Raw genomic sequence first — 24,239 nt, 5'->3', positions numbered from 1 at the left:
CAGAATTAGTTTTTGACAGGACAAATGGGAGTCAACTACCTTAGATTACCTGAGACACTTAGCACCAAATGCATTATAACATGCATTATAAAGTACTTACATTTCATTCTAAATGTCTTCCTCAGTTTTCTTTCCCATGAAAATCTATAGAAAAAGACAGTGCATGAACTTTCCAAGAATATTTTATTTGCAAAGCATAAACCTATTTGTGTGCAGGGACAATGTACAGATGTACTTATTGCTCCAGACCAACCCTTTCACATTCTTAAGATCATTCAAAAAACACAAACTGTATTGTTCGACTCTCTCTCGGTACACCAATCCTGTTTTGTATTTTCACAGAAATCACATTAATTTAGTCCCATGCAGCACACAAGTCATGAAGTTCCTTACATTGCAAGAAAACTCCATGAATAAATTGTCAATATTTGCTTTTATTATTTAAATTACCAGGCACAATTTACATGTAGCTTGTACATACCAGAACAAATTCCCCCAAAATAAAAATGAGAACCAATTCATTAGATTATTTAACAATCTTCAAACCAACTGATCTATTAATGTTATGAAAAAATAGTCACTAAAGAAAAACAAAGTAAAACATTAAAAAGAGACACCCAAGCCCACATACTTTAATAATTAAATCTATTATATATTTGCTAATCTCCATGGTGATCTGAGGTTGGTGTGCCCAAGCAATAATGCTACAACTATGCCACCCCTCATAGATTCAGGTTAGGCCCCATTCGCAGCAAACGTCAACAGAATTTTTCCAAAAATTGTCTTTCTGCAATCAGTACTACGACAACAACCACATCTCCCACCTCTTTAAGTTACATACACATGCTTGTGACTGTACAGTGTCTGGATTGTGACTTGCAGAAGGAAGCAGTAGTCTCGACCAGCTCCATTTCACCAATGCCAACACATTCAGTTCGACAGAAATCTCACAAAAAGACCCAACCCAGAGGGGGGAAATTCAAGTATTTTTGAATGGATGGCAACGCAAGTCTTTGGGAATGGAGTGTTTTGAAGTCAGACATGTTACAAAACTGCTTTTGACATGGCCGACATCCGATTTCTCATACATCTCCTGTCACTGGAGCTTAAAAAAAAAAAAAAAAAAAACGTTCTGACTAGACAAGCAATTCTGATAAAAATTACTGTACAGACCCCTTATTAGCAAAAAGTGCAAACAAAGAATCCTAAAATAAAATAAAATGTTGTGTTCAGCAACTATCATCAACGCAAGGACCGTGCACTCATTGCTAACTAAGTAATTTTATATATAGATATAGGCGCAATTTGAAGATTAATATACATCAGTTTCAGACATACGGTTATTAACAATGTAACAGTCCTTTTGGTGAAAATATAGTTAAATGCAAAATATCTTTTTTAGGAATTTTCTAAAGATGATTTCTTCTTGAAAAAGTACCTGAGCCAGACAAGTATGACCAGGAGAAATAGCACTCAAGCCGTACAGTCTCTCTTTTAAAGAATCCTTTACATATTACAGTTCCTTTTACACTATCTAAGATTCAGGAGATTAAAACATTTCAAAACATTAAATAAGACAACACTCCCCAATTTCTGCCCTTCAAGAACCCTTTTTTTTTTTTAAAACATCTGCTTTCAAACATACAAAAAAAAAAAAAAAAACATTTTCAAATTAGACCTCTTAGAAGATTAAAGCAAAAATTGTAATATAAAACATATCATACAAATACAAATGGAAACACAAAAAAAAGTTCTCTTGGTGACATTCATAAATCCATGAAGTGATCTTGTCCTGCATTCACATGTCTGGGCTATCTGTATGGGGAAGAGAACCACTTATCCTGGTAGGAGTTTGGCCTACAGGCTTTGTGTGAAATCAAGCACAATGAGTTCTTAAAATAGTCAGGTGGTCTTCTTGGTTTCATAGCCTTCAAAAGCTTTGTATTGCCATCTCACTTCTGAGACAACTGGAAGATTAAAACTAAACAAAAAAACAAAACAAGAAAAGATTAAAATCTGGGCAATTTCAGGAAATAGATCAAACGGAAAAAGTAATGCCATGCCAGATTATATGGTTTAAATAAAAACATCAATTTAATAGGCCAAACTAAAGTGATTAGAAGTTTCTATGTAACTGCATGTTTGAATAACATGGAGCTGTACCACCATAGATATTCACAGTGCATATTGTTTTGAGGAAAAGAGGACAATACAAAGATGTCGCAACTGCTTGGGGTTAAGATAGTCCAATCCGTTCCAGATAAACTAAATTAGATTTTGGAATTAGAGTTCCTCCTCTTCAGCCCAAGCATGCATCCCATCATTGTTATTGCACAACACATGAGGACCTCAAACTGTACCAACAGAAAACAAACCAGAGACAGCAGAGAAAGATTCTCAGATGGTATAAGGAATAACCCTCACTACAAATCCTCCAGATTCCTGCATTTCTATCGTGTCCAACCCATGCCCAATAACCCCCTGTCAAATCATCATCATCATCATCATCGTCGGCGGTGTTGGGGAGCGTTGCAGGTGCGTCTCTTTGAGTGGGCATCCATTTCGGGTCCAACCTGCTGTGTACATGCATCCCACTGCCCATTTGGGGTTGCAGTCAGGAGAATCTCCAGCGCATGTGTCCATAGTTCCAGTCAAAGGTTACAGTTCAAAGACTGAATGATTCTTAAAAAGTGCTTATGTAGGTCAGTAGGTCTTCTTTCTTCTTAGAGTATAACAAAGTTCAACATTAACATGTATCATCTGTGTAGAGAAAACACACACACACACCAATTAAATAACAATCAACAGGTACACACTTACCAACTTAAAAGATAACAAACATTTTGGGAGGGAAGAGATACAAATGTCACTTCCCAAATTCAAGTAAATGATACAGTAAAATCATACAGAAGAAACTATAGGACAACACTCACCATGATACCACCATTTTGTCTTCTTTGGATTCTTGTTACATGTTCTAACATAAAAGGAGTTATCTGGAGGTCGTCTCTGCAAAGCACAGGGAAGCGAGAAAGGTCAACAGGAGGGTTATTCCCACAAAAGGGAAACAAGCACACTCTTCGACAATGCAAGATGTGCACAGTAATACAGTGACACTCTTTCACCACTAGAGGACTCTATTGAGCAACACTTGACATGCGCTTACTAAATAAGCCTCCATGAAAAAACTAAAGGAACTTGGTGTGTGGCAACTGTGAATACAAAGTCAGTGGTTTACTAATTTCCCCGCAAGAGGGTGAGGTCTTCACTTGAGAATTCATACACTGTTGTCTTTAAAAATAATCATCAAGAGCTTACTAACCGAGACAGGTAAACAGGTAATACATTACATATATAACCGTAGGTTTAATCATTGTGAACCTGGCCAAACTGAGAGAAAACCTTGACACTAATGGCAACTTCAAATATTTATGAAGTCATAGAGGAACCGACACCCCAGAGGAGGCTACAGCCTCTTTCCTTTGTCAGAGAAATGTAAATACACCTAGCGAATATTTCATTGGAACTGGCAGCACAAGATAGCCTAATAAGGATGTTTGAAACAGAAACTGGCCCAAGCTTTCGGCTACGGCTATGCTGTGTGTGTGTGTATGTGTGTGTGTGTGTGTCTTACCTTCTCTTTGCAGCTGGAAAGCATGCTAATAATGCTTAGACAGACGGACTGTACCGAGAGAGCGGGTGACCAGTCTTCTGTTAAAATGGAGAGACAGATGTGGCCGTTGCTATAAACATGAGGATGGACAGGTATATTCTCCCCAGTAAACATGACCTGCAGAGAGACAGGGACACAAACAGAAGGTCAGCGGGCATCAACACAACAGTGCATCCACATTGTTCTCATACCCCTAAGTTATGTGCCTTTTTCTTTTTAAAGAAAGAACAACCTCTCACACTCACACACCCACACCCACACCCACACCCACACACAACAGCTGGAGGTGGGAGTCATCACTCAGACTGGGTGAAGTAGTCATCTGGAATGCTGTCAGATTTCAGCATTAAATCGGGCAAAATAATGAGACCTGAGGCCTAAGCCCTCTGGCTTAACCCTCACTAAACGCCGCAAGGCCTTGGGATTAGAGGGGAGGAAAAAACAGCTGGGAACAGGGGACCAGGCACTCACGTGAGCTGCCGGCGAGCGCCACACAGCCCCACGCCCCTGACCGAGCGGAATAACACCACTCCGTTCCTGACGTAGCTCACCATGGCAGTAATGAAAGACCAACAGCACAAAGGCCATAGGGTCAGCTCTCTCTGAACGTCTGAGTATCGATACAAATATATATGGCTTCACTTCATATGGTGCCCTGTCTCTGGATAAAAGCCACTGTGAAGAGACTACACATAGGCGTCAGTGCCCTCTTCTGAAAAAAGCGCTTAAGCGTTCATATCCAAGGTTCTTTCTGTGGCAAGTGAGAGGATGCATTAGGCCCCTCTCATGTCCACTCCATGCTATAAATACAGCACCAGGGAACCTCTTGTGCACCACTTAAACCTCCATCCAGGAAGTAAGCACTCACGTCTCGTCTCGTCTGATCGGTCGGCACGATCAGCGGCAAATTAAGTGACGCCGGCTCCTCTCGCTCTCTCTTGGACGGGCACTAACCGCTGGAGCGGAGCAGCACTGAGGTCAGGCGAGGTGCATTTTCGCTCTGACTGCTATCTGTCACGGTAGCGTGATAGCAGAAACCTTGTTTATCCTATTTTCTCGTCCGCGGCACCGCTATTTATAGGAAGAGGGCCGATATGCGAAATGAGATTGGCCCGTCAAGCTAATCCGTTCAAACGGGCCCGGAACGCGCTAAGGCTTTGCTGTCGGAGTGTCCGCCGGCTCTAAAGTGTCGGAGCGCTGAGTGATCCCATTATCAATCATTTGGGGAAAGCATTTGGGCTTGGCAGGACACACAGCTGCTTGGAATTGAATTAAATTTTCCAGTGCCCCCCCCCTCTAAGTAAAATAAATAAATAGAGTTATAAATAAACAAATACATAAAATAAACAAGAGGCAGAACAGACAAGGTACTGGAAATCAATCAATTTAACAACAATAACAAAAACTGACACTCTACTGCATTAGTTACATTAGTATAGATTTTTACTCCTACACTCATGCTACATTTCCAATGGCATCCTTTTGTGCTTTGACAGTTTTACATACCTGAGGTGAGTCAAAGGGATATCGACTACTAAATTTGAAAAGCAGCTGGAACTTTTCGCCTTCATAAAGAGTACCAGTGGCTCCTTCCATGTCTACAATCCACCTGTCAGAATGGGAGAGAAAGGCACAGGATCAGGGGGTTTGTTCCAGTGACAATGTTCACACTCTGAGCCATTCACCAGTCGGACTAAATGGTCCGACTAAATGGGAAAGGTCAGGAAGGAAGCCTCAATCCCAGTCTGTGAAACAAAGGATTAAGAGATGACAATGGGGAGGTGTGTTGGAGGGGGCTGTGTTTGCAAGCGGATGTAAGTTTGGGGTCACGGGGCAATAGCAAAGGGGCAATCAGTTCTGGAAAAAAACACTTTTGCTTGTAAAATAAAAATACTAAAAGAACGCACGTTGGATGCCTTGAAACAAGGTCAGAGGTCAAATGGATCAGATCTGTCTAGCACAATCGGTTCCTGACCCAAATGCTCAAGGGATAATCCCAGCAAATTAGTGAGCGTTTTGACAAAAGAGGCGAATGATAATCCCCCCTCCCATGCGTCCGCCATTACATATTTAAGAGTAACCCCTGTGGACGGCAGCAGAGAGGCACTGAGCGCAAAAGCGCTTTCGAGTCATTTGGGAAAGTGGTCAGATGACCACCGAGCCGAGTCAATGGATTTCTCCAGCTCATCACAACCACACGCCGCAGCCAACGGCCCTCCCAATGTGGATTTGAACAGTGGGCCTCTGCCTGGCTAAACGCTAATTCCTTGGCTTCGCTGCTTTTTAGGCAAGGATTACCATCCCTCACACAGACACACACAAATACCACAAAAGAAAGAAAAGGAGGAACAAAAAAAAAAACTCTCAGGACATGACCTGTCAGTTACATCAGCACCAGCGCTCGTTGTTAGAACTGTTTGGGGACACGTGGAACAGGCCTGATTTGGGTTGGGTGATACCATAGGTCATTTTGTGAATGAACGGCACTGATGGTGTAAGGTGTAAATAAAGTCATTTTCAAACAGCAAACACTCACTTTTTCGGATTCTTCCCAAATTCCTGTATTCCTTCAATAAGAAACCGTTCCAAACTAGACATACATACAGTCTTGCTGATCTACTCTATTGAAACCAACATCAATAAAGTATTCATGATAGGCAGGCGAAGCCACACTCAATACATTTAGGGTGCAGTCCTCAGAGATGGCACTCTAGAGACTTGCAAAAATCAAGCTCGACAGGATTTTCTGTCACTTCAACAGAGATGCTTTGTTATTCAATCTCCAAGGTAACAGCACCACATATAGCCACACAGAGAACACCTTGTATGGTTAGGATGGAAATCTACTCCAAAGGTGACTCAGATTGCAGCACTTTCAAAAACTCTCCTGACTCAGCTGGACTTGCTCAGGGAATCATCTACTCATTGTTTGCATGGGGTATGCTGAACAGGCAGAGCCAGCAAGGAAACATGGACCACCAAAGATGATGCAACAGACTACCCAGACAGGGAGCTCTCTGGTCCTAATTACCAGCACACGCATGGCACAAAACAGCCCCGCGAGGCTCCGCTCCTTTGACATTGCGTGCACCTTAAATACATCTAAACAAGCCTGCAGGCAGTGTGTGTGTGAGTGTGTGTGTATATTGTGTTTGTGTGTCTAAGAACGAACACACTTGATGAAGTCATGGCACTGATGTTTTGGTGGTGAGGTCGGGGGGTGGAGGCTGGTCGCCATGGCTTGGGAACGGAACAAGGCAACAATGCGTGTGTTGGATCACCTATACAGCGTAATGCTTCAATGACAAAAAGAACATTGTGTTATAACAGTGATAAAAAACCAGACAGAAGGACACAGCGTTCCTAAAGGAAATGGGAGATTGTCAACAATGTGAAAATATCAGTGTCCCCTGCATCATCTGATTCCACCCCAAACATGAATTTGAAATGGTTTGACTTCCACTCCAGGGTACAGCGACTGTCAGGACACATGAACGTCACAAGACTCCCACAGTGTCACTAGTCACTAGGTTTATTCGAACAAGCAGATGCGGACAAACTCAGCAGTCAGCCTGTGCTATGAGGGGGGTCATCTGAGGCAGTGGTGCCTGAGTCAGAATGCTTTTTCCAAAAGCCTTAAATCTGAAGCGACAGACGCGCAAGTCCAACAACACTGTAACAGGGGGCTTTTAAGTACAAAAGAGGGGCCATCATTTCCATTCATGTCTCTACTGGCCGCGCTGTGCGATGAGGGTGGTGCTGGTGCATCAATAAGCCTTTAGAGGATGACCCTCCGCCCTTGTGTTGTCATGTTTATGAGATGGCTTGGGTTCAGGGAAAGCCGAGGGGGGGGGCCGACAAGCGCATCTCACCTCCGCCTCCCAGATGAGTACTTCAGGGACACAGCAGGGACAATCAAGCAGGACAGGTTTGCCTAGTCTCTGATCCAATGGTACTACCCCATACTTCACATACCAACATGTCTGCCGCATTTTGTGACGGCAATCTCATTGTGTTTATCGGAGCAAAACACAGCAACAAATTGGTTATTATGTAATGACGGCCTCTTCTATTCATCCAGCCACACGTATTTTAGGCACCAGCCTTTTCACTTGCATCAGGGCATGGAAAATACATTCCTCCGTAAACTGGTTTTCTTGTCAGGAAAAACACCCTGATCAACAGGAAGCAGAAACATTTTCATTGACTTGAACTTCTCAGTAAGGGTTAAAAAAAAAAATTATCCTGAGAGTCCATGATGATATGCGAATAATGATTAGGCTAGTCAGTCATTCAGCTACTGCCAGAAAAATTGACAGCTAAACCAGTCTCCAAACACGACTAAAATAGCTACTGTACAATGATTTCCAGACAGCCAGGCCAACGTATAACAACTTAGCACTTCACTTATCAAACGCTGCTTTTTAAGACATTGCATGACCTTCGTAACAACAGTAACTATGAAGGCACAGCCAAGAAAAGAAGGTCAGTTGGCCCTCGTCATTGCAACTCTACTCTACCTCCCCGACATCAAGACCTTTAATATTTTATGAAAAGGAACAGTGACACTACGTATTAGACAAGCTTGGCTGCAGAATTATGTGGACCACTGCGGTGACAGTAAACCACACTTTTAAACGGTGCGTCTGTAGCACATTCCAGTCCAACATTCCTCCCCCTGTTTTATCAGAAAACGGCTGGAGAACAAGAGCTCTACCTGACCTCTAAATCACATGCCAGTCTCAGTTCATCAATAATACACGTGCAATGTTGAAGTGAGGGAAGGTTGTCCAATGAACATACCCCTCCCTCCCCCCAACCCCTTATCCTAAATGTCAACAGGTGCAAAAATAAACCCAGGTCTACAATTGAGTAATTATTGCAGAAACATGACAGGATTTCGATACTTACTGTGTAATAGTATTCTGAACACTCTTCTCGTTTAATGTCATGCCAGGGGGTGGATCATTTTGCAGAGCTAATAGTTCCTTCTGTAGCCTTTTCTGTGGTGAGAAAGGAAAACATTGATAAAGCAACGTTGTACATATCGAAAGGGTATAATTGATAAACAATACACCAGTAAACTACTACATGTACAAACGAGGTAACTTTTAGAACCTCTGGCATTGTAACAGCACCCAAAGCCACCTGGTCTATGGAGATGACAAGAAAAGCATTGAGTTTCTATTTTTCCACTGTCAAGTAAAGTCATGAATACCACAGTACACGTTCTCATTCGATCCCATCAGCGAGCTATCTTTGCTCAGTCGAGAAATTGATCCAGTAACTACGAGTTTCGCCAAGGGAGAAAGAATGTGCCAGGATATCGCTAGTGAGGCGTTGATAAGAAGCTCCTCCTAACCATCAGTGTTTCAACGTTAATGTTAAGCTACAGGGCAATTGACACAGATCATAGATAGTTAATTACACACATTTTAACATGAAATGTATGAGCACTTCCTCCAAGAACATGTAACTTACTACTTGGCTTAGGTAACTAGCGACCAAGGTAGCCATCGTATCACACCCCGACCGTGACAGCTAGGTTGGCTAAAACCAGCTAGCTAACATAGAGGGCTGGGATGTCAACTTGCTATCTGGACAAGAGGATTAGCTAATTTAACTAGCCATGTCACTTTTATATTTAAATGATTGTGTTCTCAAAAGACCAGCGAACTAATCACTGCAATAGCGAGGAATGCTTCCCTTTCATCGGATACTCCGTTTCAGACACATAAAAAAAACACCGTGTCCTTGTACTAGGCTGCTAGCGCTAATTAATCCGAGTCATCTCCTAGCGAGCTAACGTCAGCGAAAGCTAGCTAGCAAGATAGCTGATCATTTTTAGTGGAAACAATCGCTAGAACAGCCCCTAAAAACATATTTCTGACTGTAGTGCAATGCCTTCTTAAAACAAATTCCAATGCTATAGTTCATGACAAAAACGATGTCGGTAAGGCGGAAACCCATGAGAAATTATTTAAAAGCGTTCCGTGTTTGTAGAAATCTTACCTGCATCGACGCCATGATGGATCCCCCTGCATCAGGCTGTGTGGAAGGGAAGACGCAGACTGAACCTTGCGTCGGTGTATCACGTGGAAACAGTGACCGAGTTGTGTTTAGAAAATATCATAACAAGCAAACGTCATACGTCAAGTTCCGCATTTGGGATCCTATTCCAGTTGATTCTGCTGCATGCATAGTGAGTTTTACAGTATTGACATTTAAGTCATGTTTAAAAAGGGACGGCTAAAGCGTCTAATTGGAGTGCGGTGGATTAAGTGGTTACAAGATGCTGGAATATGTGTACTTAGTTAACCTTCGGATATAAAGTAAAAAATGAATTAATATCCAGTCGGGCATATATCAGTTTTGAACTACTAATTTCTCACGCAAATGTATGTCAGTTGTTCTAGCAAGACAGGTCATAATGATTGGCTCGACTGTTACGCCATGACCTTAAAAGGTCAGTATACGAAATTGGCTTAAAAACCTGATGGCTTGAATATCTGCGCAGCTTCCTTTCTGTTCAATAAATGCCCGTCATTTAATCTTCATTGGGAATCCTGTTACACCAGTCAGTTCGACTATTTATTGTCGTCTGCGTCTAACTCTAGCACTGTTGAAAATGTAAATGTGAAAGTAATTTCCATGCAACATTAAAGCAGATTTTGATGTGTGATTTAGAGCTTTTAATATGTCAATAATTTAAAATCAAGCAACTGTTGCTAATTACTCCAGAAGAATTTACTCCCATGAGGACCTGGCCAACATCCAATGGGTATGGACCATATCAGAGCCATGTCCGTTCCAGATTCAGCGACTAATAGACGTGTGAGAGTTTCAGTTTGGCTTTTGATCTCTACTCTATAGAAACTGGCCATAACTCTCAACAACAGAACACAAGGAAATGAAGAGCAGCTATACTTCGAAAATAAACAATGCAAAACAGGTTTCCTCCTGGGAGAACTTGATTGATGGTATTCAAAGTAAAATAAAAATGACTAATCAGACCAGCATGTAAGAAACGGGTTTTTTCCCTCGTCTTTTTTTTTTTTGGGGGGGGGGGGGGGGGGGGGGGGAGGTTTGTAAGGAAATAAGATGTGAAAAGATGAGATACAATAAGGAATAACAAAATTAAAAGATACCAGAGACGCTATAACATTTAAAACATTCGCTAATATTATAGTGCTAATATAGTGTATAGTGTATATAACTACCCAGACCATGGCTCTGGCAACTACGTGAAGTTGTGTGCAGCCATATTTGTTTATTAAAATAAAGTTAATCACTATTAATAAAAAGTGGAGTAATACTTAAGTGCACAGGGAAAAAAATAAACAAGTTTACTGAGGATACATAAAAAGCAACTCATTTCGTTTCCTTCTCTCAAATAAACTGCATACACAAGTTAAATATGCAAAACACAACTAACACGCTGAGGCTATGACATTTACTTTTCATCTTTTAACAATCTAAGAAGTTGGCAGCCATTAACAGTTCCAGTGCAATCTCAGGGGCAATTGGGAATTCGGGGATCTCCGTGGAGCTGTTGGTGTATCGCACTTTGTAGGTGAAGTACATGCACACTTTGGAGAGGACATGAGATGGGATCTCTCTGAAATTGACCTCATTCGTCTCATTTTCCGCGAATTGACCTGAAAGGACAAAAGATTTTTTCAATGTAAACATACCGAAGCTTTAAATAACTTAGGAACAGAATCAAAACAGAACAGATAAGATTACAGAATCAGAGTAAATTGGACATCATACATATTACCACACCATACACCTTTCATACATATTTGTACGACCAATTTAAAACCAAGAGTTTAACCTAAAAGATAATCCTTTGTTTGATATTTGGCAACAGTCAAAAAGCAAACCAAGCTCTCGACTGTAATGGTATGTCAATCAAAGTAGGGGGAGGAATAAACAAATTCAAATTCTGACACTGACTAAATACCATTTCATGTAGATGATCATGTGTAAACTGCTTTACGGAAATGCAAATAAAATACGTCAAACAGTGCAACATGTAGTTCTTAGTGTCGAATTAGAAAGTACTTTAAGACAACAATGACGTAATTCTGAAGACAAGATAAGACAGTGTTGCACAATATTTCTCAACACAATGTTTTCCTCGTGTCTCTTAACAGGGATCTTATTGCATTTGTTTACATTTTTCCGTCTACAGATATGTGAACAAATGCAGCGAAGCAAAAATAATGCACCTTCACAGATTGCAAAATAAACTTGGTAAACAAGTTCCTTTCTTTCACTGTTACTTCAGAATGATATCACTGTGGGCTTGGTTTCATCTTTGAAACCTAAAATACATACTGCCACTTTAAAATGTAAGAGAGAAAGTTAAGGAATCTCTAAAGAGTGGCTGGAGAATTCTACCATTTGGAGCCAAAGTGATGAGAAGCTAAGACTCAGACAGATTTAAGAGATAACATAATTGCACTTTAATGATTAAGATGTTCCATTGGGAACAAATGCAATCATTAAACTGCTAGAGCAACAAATGGCTAGACCATCAAGACACTTGAAACTAAAGGAATCTTAAAATTTGATTTTGAGGATGGGTAACAAATGACAACAAATCTTTATTATATGAAGCATCAGCAGACTGAAGGCAAATGTATCTCGGTAGGTAGGTCAGGAAAGACTAAGTAATCCATGAAGTAATCTATTCTTGTTTACATAAAAATGAGTTAGATTCACAGCCCTGGGCAGAACGCTGTGGAGGTGAAGAGCAACCAAGGAGGTGAAAGGAATACCTAAACATTTTAATCTAGTTTCAATATCAGATGGGTTTACTCACCAGGTCCACTCAACATAGCCTTAATTGTCCCAGAGGTTAAGGCATGTTCTCTTTTCACTATGAACTCATGGCCATCTGAAGAGATCAGCTTCACATACATAGCATCTGGGCCTTCACAGCCCCCGTAGGTTTTCTCCTCACCATCTGGATGACAGTAATGTTATGTCCTGATTAGTGTGTTTATCTACATAACAAAACCTTGACTGGATGTTTTTTTTATTGCAGATGTATTATTGGATTTATGATGTTGTTGGCAACCGCATGATGTGTGAGACTAACCCATGATTAGTTGGATTCCAGACAGGCTTTCTTCCTGAAACACAGCACAGTAGAACTCATTACACAAGGGTATGGTGAATATATATATTAATTATTAAATGTTCCATATGTAATGTTCCATCCTGCAGATTTCAATCGCTCATTGTAAGAAATGCAGACATTGTGTTTGTCTCAACATACAATTCGATTTACATATCATTCCTATTATAAGCGTCATACAAACAAATCTTATTTAACAATTTACGTTGTGGGTTTTGGACAGAACAACTTGTAGCCAGGAATAGGTTGCTTGTCCACCCAGTGAGCTATACCCGATACATTACTGCTTTATCGCTGCTAACGAGCCACTATACTTTGTACGTTTCATTAGCTCACTATTTACGAAACACACTCCTACGGTAAAACGTATGGCAAGTTAGTTTACTGCCGATTACAACTGTACTGTCGTCATGTATGTTTATTAAATATTTAATTTCACGACCAAACGGTTCAACCATGTCATTATTTTTCTAACGTTCGCTGCATAGGCTAACGACAGCTGGCATTAGCAGTCAGCGAGAAGGCTAACAAGGAAGCTATCTAGCTAGCTTGCTACGAAGATAGAAGGCAATTTGTCAACAACGGTAACAAGTAAAGAAAAAACGATGGTATGAAATCGCTATGAACATTTTGAACTCTGTTGAATATTTCAATACAACGTCTAAGAATTGTGAACAACATGACTATTTATTTGCAACAAACAAGAACGCTCACCACGACAGTCGGCAGCGGAAGTTTGGCAAACCTCCTTTCTTGCTTTTCTTTGGGATTTTACTTGCGAATGAAAGACCATCTCTTAAATTATAGCCACCCAGTGGTTCGGAGTATAATAGCACCGTGGATTCAACCCCTACTTGACACGCTATGACCAACGACCAGGGAAATGTGAAAACATTAAATACATTAAACATATTTAACCGATGGGTTATAATCAATACGCATGCTGAGATCTGCGACTGCATCGAGTATAAGTGTTGGGTCTCAAGCTAGAGGTGCTTATGAGTTCTTAAGAATCTGCTGTTGTTCACATAGATTCGCTTTAAACCTGTCATAACATCAGCGACAGGACCAGTGCTGCAACGGAATCATTAATTTATTGTCATTCATGTTGTCATATAACCTGTATTTGTCTTAAACCGCCTTTAGATAAATTATTGTGAGCAGACATCGACGGAAAAGCCATAATGCTATAACAGTAAAAATGGTTGAAAACCACGTTTCCCATCATTCGTCTCTTTAGCGTCTTTTGCCTTGGTAACGAGGAAGCTTTTAGTCAGTTAGGCGGGTATCAGCGCCCTATGATTAGCGCATTGTCAAGCGCCAATGGCTGTGAATATGCACAACGGATTTTTCATATAAAGTTAACGTTATATGAGTTTGTGTCCCCATCTGCCGTTTTTTATGTCCGATTTTACTTGCAAGACCTTCCCATATTAAAGTCGGTAAGTTCTGTAATTTTACCTACTTATTGAGACTTTAAGAGTTTTGTTCATCTCTTGAAAACAAACCTGCTAACGTCAGATATGTCGCTAGCTATCTTTAGCTAACTAACGTTAACATAAGCAAAGTTTTCAACAGGGTTGTCTAACACAGGAAAACTGCTCTGTGATAATTAGAATCGTGATTTAAGTTTTGGAGCAAATTTAATGACTTTCTAAAGTAACTGAACCGAACTTCGATAGTAATATTGTCATCAAGTTGTTAGCACTACTATCGGCACGTTTTCTGGCAAACAGTGTCATTTCTGACTTTCACGTTAAATAGCTCCGAACTCGTTATGTCCTCATTTTCTGCCAAGGTTTACTTGCTACAACAGTTAGCCAGATGTCTTTCGCGAGACCGAATCGTCTTCAATATGGCCAAGGAAAACGTTCAACTCGCCTCAAGAAGGCAGCAGCTCCTAAGAAAGAATGGGTGGTATGTATACTTGAGAGAATGACATCAGTCATTGGATGTCATTGTTTAACAGTTTTTTAGTTGTTTTATCTTCATCCATTTCAGACCACAGTCAACGACCTCACTGTGCACAAAGCTACACCAGAAGAACTGGTAAGGCCATCTTACTGGCAATGACATGTGTTGATAAACTCTGTAAAGAAACACCTATAGTACATCTCTTTATCCCCATGGGTAGAGATTTTGTAAATGCTTGTTATCCTGCCAGGCTCAGCGCCACGAGAGCCACAAGTCCCACAACCGTGTGGTTGCCCAGTGGGAACTGAGGGAGAAGGCTCTGAGACGCCGGAGGAGGAGAGACCATCCACCCACACCACCAGGACTGGACAAGTACCGTCTCAACCTCATTAGAGAGGTGCCCACCACAACCAGTGCACTTGTGAAGTTTTAGTCATTGTTTTGGGAGAGAGCTTTAATACATCTCAATGCTGATTTGAATTTAGTCACAAATAGTTGGACAGGTGGGTCGTTGTTGTTCCTCCTTTAAGCTGGCAGCAGAGGTAGTCGCAGATCCAGGATAACGTCTGTGTTTTCGGAAAAGATGACATGGCAAAGCAGGGGTGTGATGCAGCCTAGCAGCTAACCAAAACAAAGCAGGACTACTGTGTTGTCAGAACACACAAATCAGACATAAGCATTATCATTGCTTCAAATGTACACGGCTTGCAAGGGCCCACCAAACTAAGCTCACTAACCCATCATTGCTTTTGAAAGTAACAGTAGGCTAGTTAATTTCCCGCGCATGTGTTATGGCGCATTCAAGACAATTCGGAATTCGGAACATGATGTTTCCCAGCTCCTAATGACTTAAAGGCTTTAATGTGTTCAAGCCAAATGTAAACACAATAATGTGGTAATGACTCATCCGTGGATTTTCCTTCTGTCTGCTGGCTATCAATAATTATGTACAAATTATTTTGTTGTTTATTTGGACATACCACGTCTTCATGCATCTTCTCACACATTTAAAAAGGTTTTTAACGTTTGGTATAGTCAGCAGTCTGTATAAAAAGGACTCCATCTTGTGAACATAAAGTATGAGAAGAAGGAGGATTTTCACTCCTCCATTAGTACATGCCTTAGTTACATGTAGTTGGACAGGTTTTTTTTGTTGTTGTTTTTTTGTTGTTGCAGTTTTATGTTTATGTGAGAGGTTTCTCATGGTTAAGTGTATTGTAGAAACTGAAAGGTTGACATTCTCATTCAGTTGGGTTTTAGAGTGATTTTGAAATGACACTCACATATCATCCTTATTTTTTGACACATTCCAATGCCATCCCTCTTTGCAGGTGTTCTCAGACCAGTACACACTGCAGGATGTTCTTGCCAGGTCAGACCGAGCTATGTCAGTGGTCAAGGACCTGTTTGGGGATGCTCCACGCAGGCAAGCAGGTACTGTACCTTATTGGTGATGTGTGATTGTACGACGAGGTAGTGTGTGGAAATCTGTCAGTAAGATTGTGCGTGTGTGTGTGTTTTCACAGGGTTCCCTAGCGTCACTGTGGCACCAGGTGGTGGTAGTGGCCCAGAGTTGCCTGTGTTGCAGAGACCTGATCCCCCAACCCAGCTGTCCATCCTCAGCCAGTCTATGATGGACCCACAGGTAGTGTGTCTGTGTGTCTGTACCTTTGATTGGGTGCGTGTTTTATCACATTTGCTGACATCCATGTTTGTCCGCCATTGTATGTTCCACTCAAACTCATGATTGATCCATGTATTCTAGGCCCTAAATGAACTTGAGCAAGAGTACAGTGATGAAGAAGCTGACTCTAGCTTCAACTCCCCAAGTGACCCACAACGGTACTTAAACATCACCTTAATCAATTCACTGACATGCATTAAAACACCCCATTGTCGGTTTTACAGTGCTAGTTGTGTACTAGTTGCAGATTTAGAGGCCCGTCTCAAAAGACTAAGAGTGACCCTGAGAGACCTGAGAGGCTGGACAACCATAGCCCTCCACAGACACCCTGTAACCCGAAAGCATCTCAAGACCAAGCAGGTACTGGCTTTGAGCAAGTTGAATGTCTTTCTTCCCATTGCCTTACCATTGCGACCAGGGCTGTAGTGGAGGGTAAACGCACGTAAACGCCGTTTATGCACCTCTGGAATTTTGGAAATAGCGTTTACGCACCTATTAATAGCGTTAACGCGTCTCAAAGTGGCGTTTACGCATCTCAAAGTTCTCTGCGCCTTATATTCTGCCTTTGTAATAATCCGAAATAAATTTGGTTTCATTTTAAATCACCTTAGACTAAATTTCAAATTGTTGAACATATTTGTTGCTATCTGCACTGTATTATGGTCTGTGACCCTCCAATCAGTGCCTTGCGTCTGCGGCAACACCAATAAAGATCCAGGAAGTATGTAAACACATACCCGTTTTGGATAAGCCTTTTCGAAATGGATTCATTAGCCATGGATATCAGGCGATTTTTGAAGAGACCATTGAGTGCTTTCATTCACACAGATGCCCACAAAAGGCCTCAAGATCAAAGTAAGACTTTACGTTGCTTTGGTTCGCACAACAACGCATTAAGACAGGGTCACACGCTTTTAATAACGTGCTTTCAAATACGATGATGCAGGTAACAAGGCAGCCTTCCCGGTTCAATCTAAATACACCTAATAAAACGTACATTCTTCTAGCAATTGAAGATGCATGAGTATTTATCCTCACGCATATCACGCTAATTCATTGAAAATTGTAGACAGATTCTTTGCAAGCCAGTTAGACATAGCTAAGTGAAATGTTTGAGCTTAGCTATAGAATCTTCCATTTTCGCAGTCATGGTCAAATATAAGTGTTGAAGAAGAGCCTACATGAGTGTTCAATCCAACACAGTATATGAAGTCCTGGCTGGTGAAGCATAGGAGAGGCATGAACCCCAGAACACGCCCATGCAAGGCAGGTTTCTCCAATGGTTAAAGAACAGGGGAAGTGTTTAATTGCAGCATGGTTTCTTTTTATATTAGACTTTTCAGCTGTAACACCCTGGGCCTGTTTCCAGAGTTCTTCATTTTTTATTTAGGTCCTATAGAGGTTCTTTCTTTTTTTCTCCCCCACCACCCCCTTCGTTTTTGTGAGGCCTACACCTACTTTTCTTAACTGTTTTCTTGAAATTCTATCACCTACAAACTCCAAACACATCTATTCACTGTCATTGATTTAATATGACTTTAACTGACAACATAATGGAATATAGCCAGGTGAGCACTGATTGCGACCTTTCGTGCCATGTGTATCCTTTCCCTGTTGACAGATATGTTTTTTTCTTACCTCGTAGCCCTGAATGCCACAGTGGCCGTTGAGCGTTTGCAGTCCAGACAGCCGCAGCCAGAGGCGGGCCAATCGTCCACACTGGTGACTCAGGTGCTAAACTCTGACTCTCCACCTCCACGCTCAGGTAGGCCCTCTCTTGATGATTGCTGAAAGCATTTTCTTATTTATGACCGAATAGACGACCACATTCAAGGCAAAACTGAATGTTGCTATATTCAGGACCTGAAGACAGAGTATACATAATTAATTGTGTGCGTTTTTGTGTGTGTTTGTATGTATATTTGGTCAGGCAAGAAGAACAGGGCCTCCAGGTCATGTAGGGGGCGCTCTGCTGCATCAGGGCTGGACGGCTCAAGTCTCAGCTCCCTGAACGGGAACCAGAGTAGCCTGGAGCTGCTGCAAAGCATGCTGGGACAGGTTGAGACAGATCTGGACTCACTTGACCCTCAAGAGCCCACATCTGTTCCGGGGCCCCACAAGACCAACCAGAGTCTCACAGGCTTCTCCGTGGCTCTGGTGTCTACTATTGCCCGGCTGGCTCGCCACCTCAGACAGGTAAGCAAAACCAAACTGCAGGCCAGAAAGCAGGTTTTACAAACTCTGAGCCTAACCCTGAGCTCTGGGTTGATAAACTCTGAGATGGGGAAACTCCTGAGTTTTCTGTTCCAGAGCAGCTGATCCGAGTTAGTTCAGTCAACTCTTAGAATGTTTACTCTGAGTTAAGCGTGTGCCAGATGACTACAAAAAAAGCCCTTCAGCAATGAAGCTCCGATAAGTCACCATGGCAACCCGCGAGAAAACAAGGTCATCCTCCTCACCATAGCAACTGACCCAAAGTTTGAGTTACCTGTCTTTCTGGAATGGATAATCCAGTTTCCTCTCATCTCCAGATAAGCAAACTCAGAGTTTTAACAAACCCTCTTTCTGGAATACTACCAATATACTGTTCATATACATCAAAATTCTATACTTGACTAACGATGTCAGCAGTATGCTAATACTTCATGCATATTATCATGAAGTGAAAGGCTGTCCGTAATTTTGATCCATGATAAATATGCATCCATGTAAGTATATGGTTTATGTGTTTATCTCCTGTGTAAACAGAGGGACGAGCAGGCCCAAAAGGAGGCGCAAGAGAGGAGGAGACTAGAGGAGGTGCTGGTGGATCAGAGAGTGCTCATTGATGCCCTGACAGCTGAAATGCTTAATCTGAGAGATGAGAGCGCCGCCCTGCAGGTCAGTCACCTCATCACTGCAAGGTAGTCAAAATCCAACAAGTAAAGGATAATGTATAGTCCGGCGGTCATTATCGAAAAATAAATCCCGACAGGACGAACAGGACCCCGACGCGCTGGAGGTTGTTATCTGCTATCGTGATGAGTGAGTGTGTGTGTGTTCTCCCAGGTTGGCGTACAGCAGCGCATGACTGACCTGGAAGAGCGTCTGGACACCGTGGTTCTGTCCCTGGGTGATCTGGGGCCTTTCGAGGCAGAGGGAGAACTAGAGCCTCAGGTCTCTTATGTCCCAGGTAAACTGTGAACAGGGATAATAACATCACATACTATGGACTCTGTTATGCTAAATAGTTATGCTAAATCGGTTTCAGTAAACCTCACACCTTTAATGTGTTAAAGAAAATCTGTATTTTTCAACCCTTATTTTCAGATAATTTTGGATCCAAATTTGTACTAGGGACAAAAATGATCGAAATCTGTCCAGTATTGAGTTAGAACGCTAAAACCGGCAATTGCAAATGGGTGTTCAGTGGAGTCCTATGGAGAAAGCAGTCATGTCAAAGCAAACTGCCTGTTTTAGCGACTGACAGACTCGTACATGTTATTGTAAGTGTCTAACAACATGGAAAGGATGCCTACATAGATTCACCTGCATCTGTTTACCTCAATAACAAGGTAGCAAAAAAGTCAGTGTTTATACAGTCCGTGTTTGCCTCACTTCTTCCATTCTCTTACGTAGCACCCCATTCAGTGCCTGTGGTCGATTGTCCTACCGTGTGGTGCTGGAGTGGGCACCCCATAAATAATACAGGCCCTTAGTGGGGTGCTATGTCACAGACAACACTAGTATGTTTAAATTCTCTGTTAAATACACACATGTTGTCCTCAAAGAAGGCCTGATTCTACACCAGTGAAAGTATGCCTTAACTTTTGCCTTAAATTTGTCGTACTATTTGGCATTGTTGTGATGTAGAAACAGATAAAGTGAGAGTGATATTAGCCAGTGTGGACTCTCAAGTTAAGTCATCTTCTATCTAAGAGGTATTGCCATACTGTCTGTTTGCCCCAATGGGGAAAAGTTTGATCATATCAGGCTCCTCCTGTATTTGCAGTCCCCCAATTGAAACCCCCACCTGAGCCTCCATCCATCTCCCCCGCAGTGCTGCTCTCGCCCCCCCGGCAGAGGGACAGCCAGGCCTCCTCCAGCAGAGGTGGGTGAGACAGTCACAGAGAGAGAGTGGGAGCGGACAGTAGGCTGCTCATCTGACTCCTGTATTAGACAGATTGTTTCAATATTTAAGTATCATTAGATGACGAATTAATGAATTTTTAGCTGAAGGCAAGATTTGAGAAGTGCTGCTGTATTGACTTAACTGTGACTGTTACTGCTTCATCTGTGCCCACTGTTCTGGAGTGATCACGCTCTCTACAAACATCTGTATTTTCATAGATCTATGTTCCAAATGTCACATTGTTGCAGTTGAAGTTAGTAGAAAACATATTTGTTGTCTCTTGTATGCCTTTCCTTTCTGTACTATTATGTTGATGCCAGCCAAACACACCACTGATAGGTATGATCAAGTTTACTTATTGCCTGAGGGAAGAAACAAGTCAGCACATCAGGATATAATAATAAGTATGAGACTTTCACCCTTGTGACCACAAAGTATGAGAAGGAGGATTCTCAACAGAAACACCATCAGTGATTAAAAAAAAAAACTTACATGAGAGTTGTCATGTTTACAGTTCAGGCAGCCCGTGACTCGTGCGATTCTGACTTAGGAATCTTAACATTTCCTCTGCTTACAGGAGAAGTGCGGGCTGTGCCGCTGCCGTACGAGGCCTCCTCTGCGTCATGGAGTCACAGAGGCTCACAGGAGGAACTAGATCGCTCCTCTTCTTGCTCCCTCGCCTCCCTCTGCCCCACCCCACTGATGGACCCCTCACTCGGCCTCCTCCCACCTTCCCAAGATGTGGTACAGGCCCAGATCGCCAAGCTGGCCCAACAGAACGTCCAGATGCGGGTCCAGCTGGAGCAGAGGCGCATATCTCCAGCTGGGTCATACTCCTCCAGAGAACAGACTTCTGGGAGATCCTCACCAGCCAGCCTGCCAGGGCAGAGAACAGCACCACCATCCGGGCATCAGCCACAGGTGCAACAGGTACAGACCTCAGAACAGTTCTGTGACGATTTAGTTATAGGAGCCCCTTGGGCAGGCAGTTTAAGTAGGTTAAAACTTGTCCCGCAGGGACAGACATGACTTAACACGAAAACATTTAACGGTCCACAGTTCACTTCAAAGTCACAAGGTATCCAAATTGAACTCACATGGCTCAACCTGAATCACCATTCATTTTAAGATCATTGTTTATATTTGTGTTTGCCACAACCTGCCTTTTAAGATCTCGTTGTTGTATTGTTGTCCTGTGTGCAGGTGGTCCACTGCGGTCAGGCAGCACACCCCAGAGCGACGCATATGGAAGAGCGCCTCCTGGAGTTGAGTCGGCAAAGTGCAGTCGCACGGAGTAGACTGCTGGAGCTTATCGACCAGCAGAGACAGAACACCTCTATGCAGGCGTCCCCCTGCATCTCCCCTATCCCGGTCCACTCTGATATCGAAAGTCCTTCCACAGGTGTGTGTGTGTGTGTGTGTGTGTGTGTGTGTGTGTGTATACTGCACATTTTTACTCTTGTTGGAGTTAGAGAGCGGTCTGAAACTATGTTCGCTGTAGTGTCCCAGAAATGCATGTAGATAGAGAGCTCTGTCATCGACATAGTTTTTTGATTGTGTGTCTCCTTCCATGCTGGCTTGACAGTGGCCTAGTGGCAGGTAAGTGAGATGTAGAGCACAACTGTGTCCATATGTGTGCCACATATCTGTTTCCAGCCTTCCATACCTCATAAAGCTTATCCCTCCAGCTGAAATATTTTCCTACTCCTTTGCAGTTACCTCAAGGACCCCAGAGGTGGACATGTTGGTGCCTGAGAGGGACTCTTGCTCTCAGTCCAGTGGTGGAAGCAGAAGGTGAGGGATGAACTTGAATATATAAAATCTTTTATATGATCACTAGGGCAACAACAAACTAAAATACCACCTTTTCAGATCAGCAGGAGTCTCAGCACAACATCTCAACGGAGTAGACGGCCATAGGCCGAGACCTCAGGTACTTATTTGGCTTATCTTATTCATATGATTGAAAATAAAGAGTACAAGAGTAGTGTAAAAGTTAACAAGTTGAGTGGTAGTGTGTGCATAGCAGTTGTTATAAGGTGTGTGACGCTGTTCTGTCCCCTCCGTGCTGAGAGATGTATTTTGTTGTGTTCTCCACAGGTGGAGAGGCCAAGGGGAGATGGCTGGTTTGCACTGTCCGCTCACGTCCAGTAAGAGGGCAGATCACCATGTACTAGTAGTAGTTACAATAATGTGTACTGCATACATTACATGCATGTAGAATACATGTAGAGCTGTGTACTGTCTCTGGATTTTTATCTTTCAATAATGAAGGGTGTCTGAGCATCTAGTTCCACAGTTTTTATTGCAATGCAGTTGTTTTGTTGTGGGTGGGTTTTTTTTGTCTTTCTTTTTTTACATTAAATGTCATTTATACATCAATTAAGTTATTAAATATGAGCACATGAGTCAACATTCATGTCATTATTTTGTATAACAATGTACAGTATATTGATTCCATATTAAAATTTCAGGTGATTAGACCCTTTTGGCTATTTTTCACTGGGATCATGTCAACACAAACATGAGACATAGTTACAGATTTAGGAAACCAGCTACTGCTGCAGTGGGTTAGGAATCACAAGTGGTGTAAAATAGTGAAGTCCTCTTAAAATCAGCCTTCCTGTTTTGTGGTATTGGTGTCCACACACAGGAAATGCTGAGGCATAATCCCACAAACATTTTCACATTTCTTCAACTTTCGCTTGTAAAAAAAGTAATGACTCACATAATGTTGAAACGAATCACTCATGAGCCTCCAGCTAATACAAAATGCTGCCACTCGCATACAAAAATATGTACACATTTCTCCTGTAATTTCTCTGCCTTTCTTCACTGGATCCCTGTCAAAAGTAGAATACATTTAAAAGCTCTCCTAGTAAGATACAAACCCCTGAACCCAGTGGCGGTCCGTGCATTTCACGACTAGGCCTTCAGCGATGTCCTACACGATGTTAAACTCAGTGAATCCACCTCCTAATACCATCATTACGACGCCATGGCTCTCGAACCAATATATTTATACAGAAAGGCAGTATAAGTGAGCATTGCATCACCTTAACATAGTCGAGTACAACAGACTTTATTAATATTTCCGGAGCATTTAAAATCAATACACCAGTATTAACAATACAGAGTAGTAAACTCTCAGTTATATGATCGCTTGGATATTACTGTCACAACTTAAAAATAAAAGGCGATTTTCAGGGATTAGTCTACAAAGTTTTATTAAGTCCACCGAATGTGAGCTTTAACAAGTTTGTCCACTAAACATCGCATTGTCCCACCTGCAAAGCAGTTTCATTAAACTTCCCATCCTCACGATATCCAGTTTTTCTTGAAAGTTCCGTCTTAAAAATGGCGTTGTAATTGTATCAAAAACTGGAATTATCAAGTTTGTGTAAACTAGTTTATTTGAGTTGGTTAACCGCCTTAGGGATTTACCAGTCCTCTACTGCCCACTGAGAACTCTTATCTCAAAATGCAGGCCTCATCATAATTCCAAGAGTGTCAAAAATTACAGAAGGCAGAGTTACAATACAAATAGTGATCTCCTGTAGTTGTGTAAATGTACTGTTCTGGTCATTATAGTAATATTATATATAATATCGTCATTGCCTTGGATTCCCTTTGGAAAGCATCATGAAGAATTATAGGACATCACAGTTTGTAACAGTACTGGCTGATATCTGTCCATTTCTATAGATGA

The 24,239-nt window shown here is 41.9% G+C and overlaps 4 protein-coding genes across 4 annotated transcripts in view; 1 reads left to right on the top strand and 3 right to left on the bottom strand.

Moving 5' to 3' along the window:
• The window catches only part of stau2 (staufen double-stranded RNA binding protein 2), a 98,221-nt gene extending 94,533 nt beyond the window's left edge, over positions 1-3,688 (bottom strand). Inside the window, exon 1 of the mRNA XM_080855034.1 lies at positions 3,635-3,688. The gene's annotated coding sequence lies outside the window, so the exon portion shown is untranslated. The remainder of the gene's footprint in view (positions 1-3,634) is intronic.
• Positions 455-9,724, bottom strand: ube2wb (ubiquitin conjugating enzyme E2 Wb). The gene is made up of 6 exons (XM_080855038.1): positions 9,686-9,724; positions 8,585-8,676; positions 5,180-5,282; positions 3,635-3,790; positions 2,934-3,009; positions 455-2,760 (listed from the first exon to the last, which is right to left on the bottom strand). Exons 1-6 carry the CDS (start codon positions 9,698-9,700, stop codon positions 2,747-2,749), a joined length of 456 nt encoding a protein of 151 aa, XP_080711164.1. The 5' UTR covers positions 9,701-9,724; the 3' UTR covers positions 455-2,746.
• A 624-nt stretch (positions 9,725-10,348) lies between these two features.
• spice1 (spindle and centriole associated protein 1) lies at positions 10,349-22,757 on the top strand. The gene is made up of 18 exons (XM_080855658.1): positions 10,349-10,505; positions 14,620-14,738; positions 14,823-14,870; positions 14,986-15,132; positions 16,067-16,169; positions 16,262-16,380; positions 16,501-16,577; positions 16,661-16,779; positions 18,065-18,184; positions 18,350-18,615; positions 19,168-19,299; positions 19,468-19,591; positions 20,411-20,509; positions 21,108-21,460; positions 21,734-21,932; positions 22,246-22,324; positions 22,403-22,463; positions 22,631-22,757. The coding sequence occupies exons 1-18, from the start codon at positions 10,451-10,453 to the stop codon at positions 22,682-22,684; spliced, it is 2,274 nt and encodes a 757-aa protein (XP_080711784.1). The 5' UTR covers positions 10,349-10,450; the 3' UTR covers positions 22,685-22,757.
• On the bottom strand, positions 10,997-13,580 carry eloca (elongin C paralog a). Its single transcript, XM_080855659.1, has 4 exons — positions 13,536-13,580; positions 12,783-12,816; positions 12,504-12,647; positions 10,997-11,331 (listed from the first exon to the last, which is right to left on the bottom strand). Exons 2-4 carry the CDS (start codon positions 12,784-12,786, stop codon positions 11,141-11,143), a joined length of 339 nt encoding a protein of 112 aa, XP_080711785.1. The 5' UTR covers positions 12,787-12,816; positions 13,536-13,580; the 3' UTR covers positions 10,997-11,140.
• Positions 22,758-24,239: the final 1,482 nt, after the last annotated feature.

The sequence above is a fragment of the Sprattus sprattus genome (genome assembly GCF_963457725.1).
Source record: "Sprattus sprattus genome assembly, chromosome: 17".
Taxonomy (NCBI): Eukaryota; Metazoa; Chordata; class Actinopteri; order Clupeiformes; family Clupeidae; genus Sprattus; species Sprattus sprattus.
The sequence above is the reverse complement of the archived record's forward strand: the minus strand, read 5'-3'. Positions and strand labels throughout refer to the sequence as shown.